Source organism: Balaenoptera borealis (genome assembly GCF_965194805.1).
Source record: "Balaenoptera borealis genome assembly, chromosome: 1".
Taxonomy (NCBI): domain Eukaryota; kingdom Metazoa; phylum Chordata; class Mammalia; order Artiodactyla; family Balaenopteridae; genus Balaenoptera; species Balaenoptera borealis.
This window is the reverse complement of record NC_138860.1, coordinates 158,255,081-158,268,067: the sequence shown is the minus strand read 5'-3', so window position 1 is coordinate 158,268,067 and position 12,987 is coordinate 158,255,081. Positions and strand designations below refer to the sequence as shown.

The 12,987-nt window shown below is 44.9% G+C and overlaps 1 protein-coding gene across 5 annotated transcripts in view; it reads left to right on the top strand.

The window, feature by feature from the left end:
- Positions 1-12,987, top strand: part of ST3GAL3 (ST3 beta-galactoside alpha-2,3-sialyltransferase 3) — a 236,548-nt gene that overhangs the window by 152,746 nt on the left and 70,815 nt on the right. For all 5 annotated transcript variants that reach the window (XM_082365374.1, XM_082365376.1, XM_082365373.1 and 2 more), the window contains one exon: positions 5,702-5,794. In XM_082365374.1, coding sequence (XP_082221500.1) covers positions 5,702-5,794 — 93 coding nt within the window. The remainder of the gene's footprint in view (positions 1-5,701; positions 5,795-12,987) is intronic.

The window sequence follows — 12,987 nt, the reverse complement described above, 5'->3', positions numbered from 1 at the left end:
CTGATCTATACAGTCCTAATCCTCAAAGTCCTTTCTTCATTTTCCCCAGCCATCACCACCTCATACCCACACTTTCTGTCAATTAACCTTCCAAGTCAAGGTAACCAATTGAGTTCAGTCCAACAAACATTTCGTTGGGTACTTACATACTCAGTGCCACGCATGGTACTCTGTGCTAGGCACTATACTCAGATTTCATGGTCTGGGAGAGAAAGATGTTTAAATGGACAGTTATTCCTTTTTAATTTTTTTAATATATTTATTTATTTATTTTTTGGCTACGTTCGGTCTTGGTTGCTGCACATAGGCTTCCCCTAGTTGCAGTGAGCAGGGGCTACTCTTTGTTGTGGTGCGCAGGCTTCTCATTGCGGTGGCTTCTCTTTGTTGTGGAGTGCAGGCTCTAGGCACGTGGACTTCAGTAGTTGTGGCACGTGGGCTCAGTATTTGTGGCTCACGGGCTCTAGAGCACAGGCTCAGTAGTTGTGGTGCACGGGCTTAGTTGCTCCACGGCGTGTGGGAATCTTTCCAGAGCAGGGCTTGAACCTGTGTGCCCTGCATTGGCAGGCAGATTCTTAACCACTGTGCCACCAGGGAAGTCCCTAAATGGACAGTTTATTCTTCAGGATAACACGTGCTAGGCCACAGTTATGTCCTAGTCATCACTGTATCCCTAATCCCAGGCCAGCGTCTGGCACATAACAACAACGAGACTGTTACAGTTAGCATGTACTGAGGGAGAACTATGTGCCAGGCATTGTACTAAACATTGTATTCTCAACATAATCCTCACAACAATTTTATGAGGTATTAGTATAATTCCAGTTTTAAAGATGTGGAAATTAAGGCACAGAGCAGTTAAATAACATGCCCAGCTAGTAAGGGATAGAGCCAGGGTACAAACCCAAGCAGAGTGACTCTGTTGCCTCTAAATATCTGTTGAGTGAATGAATGAGTGAGTGAGAGGATGGAAGAGAAGGAGGTGGGAGAGAAAGAGAGTGGGGACAAGTGAGCAAGGTCAGGTGACTGTCAGCTCTAGGTAAAATGGGGTCCACAGGCAGGAGAGGTTGGTTCTGCTTGGCAGGGGAAGCAATCACGAAAAGTTTCACAAAGGAAGTGGTGCTTCACCCGAATGTTGCAAGATGAATAGGTAGTCACTGGCCAGGGTAGGGCAGGGTAGACAGAGCTAAGGCCAACCCTTCTACTTTTGTGGTAGATCCTTTCCCTCTCTCACCTTCTCGGGGACATTTCTCCAACTGTCCCATTTCTGTTGCATCATGCTTGAGTTTTCCTCTTATTCTAACCAGCTTATATGCATGCTGAAAAATTTCCTAACCTCAAAAAACTCTTTCCCTGCAATTCCCCTCCAGCAATTGCCCCATTTCTCTGTCTCCCTTTATAGCAAAACTTCTAAAAATGGTAGTCTCTATTCCCTGGCTCCAATTCTTCTGTTTTCTCTGAAACCCGATGAAAGCAGCATTTCACCCCCACCCTCCAGTGAAACAGCTCTACTCAAAGTCAAGAGCAACCTCCATGTTGGCAAATCCAGCTGTCAATCTTACGGCTACCTTCCCAGGCCCAGCACAGTGTTTGATGCAGTTGGTCCCTGTATCTTTCTTGAGACACTTCATTCCTTTGGCACCTGAGACATCACACTCTGTCCTGATTATTTTTCTGTCTCAGGGACTGCTTCTTTCAGCCTTTTGCCATGCTACTCCTCACCCCCCAAATACTGATCCTTTTTTCTTTTTTTTTTAACATCTTTATTGGGGTATAATTGCTTTACAATGGTGTGTTAGTTTCTGCTTTATAACAAAATGAATCAGTTATACATATGTTCCCATATCTCTTCCCTCTTGCGTCTCCCTCCCTCCCACCCTTCCCACCCTCCCTATCCCACCCCTCTAGGTGGTCACAAAGCACTGAGCTGATCTCCCTGTGCTATGCAGCTGCTTCCCACTAGCTATCTACCAAATGTTGACCCTTAAAATGCACACGGTGATCAGGGCACTCTCCCACTGGAAATCATTCAGTGACTCTCCCCAGGACAGAATCCAGACTTGAGCATTGGAAACCTCCGCCACCTCACCTGTCACGAAGTACGTGTGTGGTGCTCTAGAGGACAGCCAGCCCCTCCAAATGTTCTTTCTCACCACACCTTCCAAGATCTCTGAGAGCTGAGTGGTTCCCATTTGCAGATGAGGAAGCTGAGAAGCAGATTGTCCTTCACTTGCCCACGGTCACGCACCTTGCAGTGTCCTTTATGAAAGCTTCTAATTCCAGGTCCTGTATTCTTCCCATTTACAACCTGTTGTTTGACCTGATTCCTTAAACTTGGGACTTCTAAGTGAAGCAGAGGCGTGGAAGTCTGGTTCCTTCTTTTAGGTGCCAGCCTCTCCATCTGGATTTCCTCTTAAGAGTGCAGTGGTTTACACTCTTCACCCCAGGCGCTTGGTAGTCACGTTTGCAGGACAATGGTGCTCTTACTGGTCAAAATGCTAAATCTCCCCAAATGAAAGGCCAGCTGCAGAGTATGAGAAGAACAAGGGCTGAATGATTTGATCAGACATCTGTGGGGGCCTCCTGGCATTTGGAGTGTGAGTGCCTTAGAGAAACTAACTATTCGGGCCCAAGGGAGTTGGAGACTGTTAATCTTGGTGGTTTTGACCGCTAACTGCCCCAGAGGTCCCAGCCTGCTGTATGACTCAGAATCCCCAACACTCCCCCTATTCTTCTCTCACTGGGATAGTCAGGAGGCCATTTCTAAGGCATTTTAATTTGGTAATAACTTGACATGGCCCACTATGCCCAGGGCTGTATGTTTTAGAAGTTACTGTTGCTTGGGGGGTTGGTTTAGAGCTGCTCCATCCTTAATATCTGACTACCCTGCACTGGCATGGGAAGAGCCCTTCCTGGTGGGCTCTGGCTTCCTGTGATCCATCTTGCCTGTGCTCTTTTTTCTCCATTATGGATTACCTGAGTCCATAGACCCTGGACTATCCCATAGCCCGATTCTTTTTTTTTTAACTAAAAAAATTTTTATACATTTTGTAAAAGTTACTTTCCACTTACAGTTATTACAGAATATTGGCTGTATTCCCCATGTTGTACAGTACATCCTTGAGCCTATCTTACACCCCATGGTTTGTACCTCCCACTCTCCCACCCATATTTTGTCCCTCCCCACCCTTCCTGCTGGCAACCACTAGTTTGTTCTCTATATCTGTGAGTCTACTTCTTTTTTTGTTACAGTCACTAGTTTGTTGTATTTTTTAGATTCCACATATACGTGAGATCATACAGTATTTGTCTTTCTCTGTCTGACTTATTTCACTTAGCATAAGGCCCTCCAGGTCCATCCATATTGCTGCACATCTAGAGCCCTGATTCTTGAAGCATTTTGCCAGAAGTTGATGGTGTTCACTAGAGAGAGGAAAGATGTGGCTGAAGATTTGTCTGCTGTTGTACATGCATTTCTACATGCATTTCTGCAATGCACTATGTTAAAGGGACGACCACCATCCATCTTTCCTTTTCTTTGTGAAACTTTCTGGAATTCAGAAAGACCATAGGAACCCACAGTACCAGGCAAGCAAGCGGATGGTGGGGGATTGGAGACAAGGATATGAAGGACTCATAATGCCTCACTGCTTGTTACACACCTCCAGAGAGCTTCTCTACCCCATCTCCAACTGCACTGACCACTCATGCTGTCCCTGGACTCTGTGCTTCCCTCTGTGATGGCACTGACTGTGATCCACACCAGGGCGGTGCCATACTAAGAGCTCCTGCACTCATGTTAGAGAGAAATAGTTTCACATAGTATCCACTACTTACTAGCTGTATGATCTTGAATAAGTCTCTTCATTTTTCTGAGCTTGTATGTAAATTAATAATTAATAGCACATACTCACCTGGCTATTGAGAGGAGTAATTGAAGAAATCTATAATGTTTTCATCACTGTGCCTAGTCCGAAAGCTTCCAGTAGGTTTAGTAATTGCACTGAAGTTTATGTTTCATTTCTGAAATACAGTTGTTTATGTAAGAAAATGTTGTTATGTAAATTCTCTTGTTAAACCCTTGACTTTCTTTTGCCTACCAAATAAAAGCCCAACTCCGGGCTTGTCGCTCAGCATTTACATTTGCATTTCAGGCTTTAAATTTCAGTGGTAGGGAAAGCTAAAAAAATGTAGATTTTTTAGAAGAAATTGCACATAGATACAGATGAGTTTGTCTAAATTCAGTGAACAGTGACTCTGTATAAGGCCCTGGGCTAGGCTCACAGGGCACTGAGTGAATCACACGTGACGCATGATAGGTGGTGCCATCATGGTTTCTGGCTGTCCTGTATAGGCACCAGCCTCCCCTACCCTGGACCCACCCCGCCCCCGCCCCTGCAGAAGGCAGCCCTGAGGGAAGACTCACCACAGGGCCCCAGCACAGCAGAGCAGCTGGGCATCAGAGTGCTGGCAGCTGGCCCAAGGGTGGAGACTGGGGAGGTTGGGGCTGGGAACTGGCAACGAGCCAGGGCTCCTTCAGGTGCCCCAGCACACAGGGCCTCCAGCCCCAGCAGTCACTGAATGTGTCCTGTTCTTCCGCTGTGATCTTCTCTAGACTGCGCTGGGCAGGGTTTTTGGTGGCAGGGCTGTGACTCCAGCTGCACACTGAACACATATGGACACTGAAGCCCAGAGATATGAGGTGACTTGACTACAGTCACACAGCAACAAAGCCAGGGCTAGAACTCACAAGCCTTCTGAAAAATAGTCAGTGCTCTCTGACTTATGGACTCCTGAGATTGTCTTATGTCCAGTCCAAGTGTAGTGAGATTGTCAGGGCCATTTTGTTCCTTCAGAAGATCATAAGGGTCTTCTATGTGCCCATCTCTGTGCAAAGAACTGGGGGGTACAGGGTTAAATCAGACCCTGACCTTGGGAATTTACAGTGCAGTGAGGGAGACACACTACCAACGATTGCAATTCCGTAGAGCGAGTGCTGGGCAATCATGTAATGCGGGTGGCGGGGGGTGGGCGGTGAGCACAGGGAGGCACTTGGCCCAATCTGGGGGTCAGGGAACCAAGCCCAGAGAAACTGACATCTGAGCTGAGTTGTGAAGGACCAGGAGGCACAGGCAGGTGGAGAAGGACAAGGAAGAACATTCCAGGCACAGAGGATAGGAGAGCATCCTTAACTAAACGCCCCAACATGTATTTGATCTACATTCAGGGCACTGTGAGTGGTTCCCACTAGCTGGATCATAGTGTGTGTGGAGAGAATAGAGGCAGATGAGGCTGGACATGTAGACATATACAGGAAGGTTGAAAGGGTAGTGCCTGTGACTTTATCAAAGTCTGGCGGCTCTCTCCTTAGGTCTCCAGGCTCTACTCTCCCAATCTGGGAGCCTGGATGGAGTTCCTGATTTCCCTGGAATCAGGCTTACTGCAAAGATTCTATGCAAAACCCAGTGAGCTCTTTTTACCAAATTCCAGTGCTGGGCCTTACTTATTTATCTACCTATTCCTTTAGGGTTTCTTGGCTCCTCCCCCTTACCCCCACCTCCAGGGCCTTGGTGTGGAAAAGGGGCTGAAGTGCTGATTGTAGGGAGTGAAGCTTTATTCAGGGTTTACACACCTACAGCTCTTTATGAACTAGTAACCACTGCTCAGTGCCTGGCAAGCTGTGACTCTCTTTCTCTTCCCATAGGCCTGCTGAGTTAGCCACCAAGTACGCAAACTTTTCAGAGGGAACTTGCAAGCCTGGCTATGCTTCAGCCTTGATGACTGCCATCTTCCCCCGGTAAGTGCTCCTGTTTCTTCCCATCACCTGGATAGCCTGGTCCATGGCCCAGGACTCAGACACCCTGCCCCTTGTGGCAAGTGGTGTGCCTCTGAGAAAATGAGATTCTGTGGTACCTTCCCTCGTGTGTCCTTGAGTCTGTGGGTGCCTGGAAAGGACTTTGCTTTTGGTTGGTTCCTTCTCCAGTCCCACTCTAGGCCCTTGCTACACCTTACCCCCGTCTTCCTCTCAGAGCTTGTACCTGCCAGCACAGCTCATTTCTGTGGAGGAAAGAGACGAGGTAGAACCTACATGGTTCCCCTTGGAAGCCAGGTATCCAGAGGCAGCCAGACAGTGCTCCACAGCGCAGAAGCTCGTAGTCTTTTTTGGAAGCTAGGACCAACTACCTGGCTTCAGGGAGGCAAATCCAAATAAAGCAGGAAATAAAGAGGAGTTTCTGAGCCTGGCGTTCTAGAGTTCCTGATTTCCTTGATAGGAGCTGCTGAAAGAAGCTGTGCCAAACCCTGGGAGATCCTTTCACCCAATTCCACTGAGAGGCCTTGCTTGCTTATCCGCCTTTTCCTTTCGGGTTTTCTTTCTTGAAACCTTGTTGTGGAAAAGAGCCTGACATGCTGCGATCGTCTTGTCTGTGGTCCGAGTGCAGTGAGACCCTTGGGGTCGTTTTGTTCCTTCAGAGAGTTATAGGACTATCTGACTTGGAGGGGATGTAGGAGGGGCTGCTTGGGACCTCTGGGAGTCAGGATGTAGCACTCAGACCACCAGAGGAGCCCTAGGGGTGGCCTCTTGGGGTGGGCTGTGTTCACGGGGGAAGGGTATGCACCCCGTCCCTTAGAAGGCTGAGGTTAGGGCACACAGTGTGCTTGCAAAGGAATGCTGACAGCTTGCCCAAAAGCAAATCCAGGATATTTGGATTTTATGCTCCTTTTCTTTCCTAATGTCAGCAATCCAAGCTTAGCTCCTTGTATAAAGCAGAAGGCTCTACTGGCTGAATATCTGGTGTTCAGTTAGAGATCTCTTTGTCCGGGGTCTGCCTTCTGACTTGATTCCAATGTTTTGTTTCCCCCAGCTATTTACTGAGCACTTCTTAAGTGTCTGGCACCATGTTCCATATTCTTGCATGGGTTTTCTCAGACCTACATTGCTCAGGCCCCTGGGCCAGACACCTGTGAGTTTTCCTTGACCTGTGTATGGGTTTTCTAATTGAAAGTAATACAAGCATGTGGGGAAAAAAAACTCAAACAGTACAAAAGGGTATATATTCCCACTCCAGATCCCAGAGACAGCCAATATTACTATAAACAGGAACATACTGTATTTATAATACTGTATCTTGCTTTTTACTCCTAACAATATGTCTTAGAGTTTATCCTATTACCAGCATATATGGATTCATCTCATATTTTAAATGATTGCATAATATATAATTGTTTGGAGGTGTCATAATTTTATTAAAGATTTGTTGAGGTTTAATTTACATACAGTAAAATCTACATATTAGTATAGTTGTATGAGTTTTGATAATACCTTTGTGCAACCACCGTAACAGTTAATAGAACATGTCCAACATCACCCCCAAAAGTTCCTTCATACTTCTTTGCAGTTAACCCCTCCCTTGACCCCCAGGCCCTGACAACTACTGTCCCTGTAGTATTTCCAGAATGTCATATAAATGGATCATATAGTAGCCTTTTGGGTCTGCCTCTTTTGTTTAGTATAATGCATTTGGGATTCACACATGTGTGTAGCAGTTGCTTGTTCCTTTTTATTGCTGAATAGTATTCCATTATATGGGCATAACATTGTATGTTGTTTATTCAACAGTCAAAAGACATTTGGGTTAATTCCAGTTTTTAGCTATTATAAATAAAGCCAGTATAAACATTTGTGTAGAGGATGTATGCTTCACTTCAGAAGAATTTGCCAAACTGTTTTCCAAAGTGACTATACTGTTTTGCTTTCCTACCAGCAAAGTATAAGAGTTTTAGTTATTTTATATCCCTGACATCAATCTTTTTAATTTTAGCTGTTCTAGTAGGTTTAGAGGGAAGGGAAGGCGTAGAGGGCTTACCAGGGAAGCCCTGCTTTTGATGTTTTATCTAAGAAGTCTTTCCCAGGACTTCTCTGGTGGCACAGTGGTTAAGTGTATCATTTTATTTTTAGATTCCACATATGGTCAGTTACTAACAGAGGGATGTTGAAGTCTCCATTTATCAGTTTTTGCTTCAGTGTATTTTGAAGCTCTGCCATTTAGTGCATACACATTTAGGATTGTAGCCCCTTGCTGAATAGATTCCTTCATTTTTCTGAAATGTCCCTTTTTCACTGGTCATAATCCTTGTTCTGAAATCTTCCTTGTTTGATATTAATATAACCGCTCCAGCCTTTTAAAAGTTAGTTTCATCATGGTATATGTTTTTCTATTCTTTTACGTTTTCTGGTGGAGAAGGAGTTTGTATGTTTATACCCTTGAGCATCAGAGAAGTTGGATCTTAGGGGTGTGGTTGGCAGCAGTCCCTCCTTTTACATTTAACCTATCTGTTTCTTTATAATTAGAGAGGGTTTCTTGCAGACGACACATAATGGAGTCTTGCTTTTTTATCCAATCTGATAATGCCTGCCTTTTACTGGAATGTTTATACTGTTTATATTTAATGTAATCATCAGTGTGGTTCGGCTTAAATCTACCATCTTGCTATGAGTTTTCTGCTAGTTTCTTTTTTCCCTTTCTTTTCCTGCTTCCTTTTGGGTTAATTGAGTGTGTTTTATGGTTTTATTTTACCATAAAATAAAACTGTTGGTTTAATAGCTATGCCTCTTTGTTTTATGTTTTTCATGATTATTCTAGAGTTTACAATACACATCGTTGATTTATAATCTACTTTTAAATAATATTATAGCACTTTGCTTAGAGCTTATGAACCTTAGAACAGTATACTTCCATTTCACCTTCTGCCCTTTGTGCTATTTTTGTCATATTTTACATTTATGTATTATAAACCCACACAACACTGTCCTTATTTATTTTTGTTTTAAACAGTTAATTATTTAAAGTGAATTAAAAGTGAGCAGGGGGTCTGGGCAAGATGGCGGAAGAGTAAGATGCGGAGATCACCTTCCTTCCCACAGATATAGTAGAAATACATCTACACGTGGAACTGCTCCTACAGAACACCCACTGAATGCTGGCAGACGACGTCAGACCTCCCAAAAGGCAAGAAAATCCCCACGTACTTGGGTAGGGCAAAAGAAAAAAGAAAGAACAGAGACAAAAGAATAAGGACGGGACCTGCATCAGTGGGAGGGAGCTGTGAAGGAGGAAAGGTTTCCACACACTAGGAAGCCCCTTCGCGGGCAGAGACTGCGGGTGGCAGAGGGGGGAAGCTTCAGATCCATGGAGGAGAGCGCAGCCACAGGGGTGCGGAGGGCAAAGCGGAGAGATACCCGCATGGAGGATCAGTGCCGAGCAGCACTCACCAGCCTGAGAGGCTTGTCTGCTCAGCCGCCGGGGCGGGCGGGGGCTGGGAGCTGAGGCTCCAGCTTCGGTGCTAGCCGGGAGGGAGTCCGGGGAAAAGTCTGCAGTTGCCAAAGAGGCAAGAGACTTTTTCTTGCCTTTTTGTTTCGCGGCGCGCAAGGAGAGGGGATTGAGAGCGCCGCCTAAACGAGCTCCAGAGACGGGCGCGAGCCGCGGCTATCAGCGCGGAACCCACGACAACAGGGGCGCAGAGGGAAAAACGGAGAGATTCCCGCACAGAGGCTCGGTGCCGAGCAGCACTCACCAGCCTGAGAGGCTTGTCTGCTCACCCGCCGGGGCGGGCGGGGGCTGGGAGCTGAGGCTCCAGCTTCGGTGCTAGCCGGGAGGGAGTCCGGGAAAAAGTCTGCAGCTGCCGAAGAGGCAAGAGACTTTTTCTTGCCTCTTTGTTTCACGGCGCGCAAGGAGAGGGGATTCAGAGTGCCGCCTAAACGAACTCCAGAGACGGGCGCGAGCCGCAGCTATCAGCGTGGACCCCAGAGTCGGGCGCGAGCCGCGGCTATCAGCGCGGACCCCAGAGGCGGGCGTGAGCCGCGGTTATCAGTGTGGACCCCAGAGACGGGCAGGAGACGCTAAGGCTGCTGCTGCCGCCACCAAGAAGCCTGTGTGCAAGCAAAGGTCACTCTCCACACCGCTCGTCCCAGGAGCCTGTGCAGCCCGCCACCGCCAGGGTCCCGTGATCCAGGGACAACTTCCCCGGGAGAACGCACGGCGCGCCTCAGGCTGCTGCAACGTCACGCTGGCCTCTGCCGCCGCAGGCTCGCCCCGCATCCATACCCCTCCCTTGCCCCGGCCTGAGTGAGCCAGAGCCTCTGAAGCAGCTGCTCCTTTAACCCCGTTCTGTCTGGGCGGGGAAAAGACACCCTCAGGCGACCTACATGCAGAGGCGGGTCCAAATCCAAAGCTGAACCCTGGGAGCTGTATGAACAAAGAAGAGAAAGGGAAATCTCTCCCAGCAGCCTCAGAAGCAGCGATTAAAGCTCCACAAACAACTTGAAGTGCCTGCATCTGTTGAATACCTGAATAGACAATGAATCATCCCAAATTCAGGAGGTGGACTTTGGGAGCAGGATATATTAATTTTTCCCCTTTTCCTTTTTTTGTGAGTGTATATGTGTATGCTTCTGGGTCTGTATAGCTTTGTTTTCACCATTAGTCCTAGAGTTAGGTCCGTCCGTTTTTTTTTGTTTTTTTTTTTTTTTACTTAAAAAGTTTTTTTTTCTATATAAATGTTTTCTTAATAATTTTTTCCTTATTTTCTATTTTTAGAAATTAATAAAAAAATTTTAGTAAGTTTTTTCATATTTTTTATTTTAAAAAAATTAAAAAATTTTTTTCTTAATAAAGTTTTTCATAATAATTTTTTTTCTTATTTTTTATTATAATAGCTTTATTTTATTTTATTTTATCCTCTTTCTTTCTTTCTTTCTATTATTTTCTCCCTTTTATTCTGAGCCGTGTGGATGAAAGGCTCTTGGTGCTCCAGCCAGGCATCAGGGCTGTGCCTCTGAGGTGGGAGAGCCAACTTCAGGACACTGGTCCACAAGAGACCTCCCAGCTCCACGTAATACCAAATGGCAAAAATCTCTCAGAGATCTCCATCTCAACATCAAGACCCAGCTTCATTCAACGACCAGCAAGCTACAGTGCTGGACACCCTATGCCAAACAACTAGCAAGACAGGAACACAGCCCCATCCATTAGCAGAGAGGCTGCCTGAAATCATAATAAGGCCACAGACACCCCAAAACACACCACCAGACGTGGACGTGCCCACCAGAAAGACAAGATCCAACCTCATCCACCAGAACACAGGCACTAGTCCCCTCCACCAGGAAGCCTACACAACCCACTGAATGAACCTTAGCCACTGGGGACAGATACCAAAAACAACGGGAACTATAAACCTGCAGCCTGTGAAAAGGAGACCCCAACCACAGTAAGATAAGCAAAATGAGAAGACAAAAAAACACACAGCAGGTGAAGGAGCAGGGTCAAAACACACCAGACCTAACAAATGAAGAGGAAATAGGCAGTCTACCTGAAAAAGAATTCAGAATAATGATAGTAAAGATGATCCAAAATCTTGGAAATAGAATAGACAAAATGCAAGAAACATTTAACAAGGACGTAGAAGAACTAAAGAGGAACCAAGCAACGATGAAAAACACAATAAATGAAATTAAAAATACTCTAGATGGGATCAATAGCAGAATAACTGAGGCAGAAGAACGGATAAGTGACCTGGAAGATAAAATAATGGAAGTAACTACTGCAGAGCAGAATAAAGAAAAAAGAATGAAAAGAATTGAGGACAGTCTCAGAGACTTCTGGGACAACATTAAACGCACCAACATTCGAATTATAGGGGTCCCAGAAGAAGAAGAGAAAAAGAAAGGGACTGAGAAAATATTTGAAGAGATTATAGTTGAAAACTTCCCTAATATGGGAAAGGAAATAGTTAATCAAGTCCTGGAAGCACAGAGAGTCCCATACAGGATAAATCCAAGGAGAAACACGCCAAGACACATATTAATCAAACTATCCAAAATTAAATATAAAGAAAACATATTAAAAGCAGCAAGGGAAAAACAACAAATAACACACAAGGGAATCCCCATAAGGTTAACAGCTGATCTTTCAGCAGAAACTCTGCAAGCCAGAAGGGAGTGGCAGGATATACTTAAAGTCATGAAGGAGAAAAACCTACAACCAAGGTTACCCTACCCAGCAAGGATCTCATTCAGATTTGATGGAGAAATTAAAACCTTTACAGACAAGCAAAAGCTGAGAGAGTTCAGCACCACCAAACCAGCTTTACAACAAATGCTAAAGGAACTTCTCTAGGCAAGAAACACAAGAGAAGGAAAACACCTACAATAACAAACCCAAAATATTTAAGAAAATGGGAATAGGAACATACATATTGATAATTACCTTAAATGTAAATGGATTAAATGCTCCCACCAAAAGACACAGACGGGCTGAATGGATACAAAAACAAGACCCATATATATGCTGTCTACAAGAGACCCACTTCAGACCTAGAGACACATACAGACTGAAAGTGAGGGGATGGAAAAAGATATTCCATGCAAATGGAAATCAAAAGAAAGCTGGAGTAGCAATTCTCATATCAGACAAAATAGACTTTAAAATAAAGACTTTTACAAGAGACAAAGAAGGACACTATATAATGATCAAGGGATTGATTCAAGAAGAAGATATAACAATTGTAAATATTTATGCACCCAACATAGGAGCACCTCAATACATAAGGCAAATACTAACAGCCATAAAAGGGGAAATTGACAGTAACACAATCATAGTAGGGGACTTTAACACCCCACTTTCACCAATGGACAGATCATCCAAAATGAAAATAAATAAGGAAACACAAGCTTTAAATGATACATTAAACAAGATGGACTTAATTGATATTGATAGGACATTCCACCCAAAAACAACAGAATACACATTTTTCTAAAGTGCTCATGGAACATTCTCCAGGATAGATCATATCTTGGGTCACAAATCAAGCCTTGGTAAATTTAAGAAAATTGAAATCGTATCAAGTATCTTTTCCGACCACAACGCTATGAGACTAGATATCAATTACAGGAAAAGATCTGTAAAAAATACAAACACATGGAGGCTACAGAAT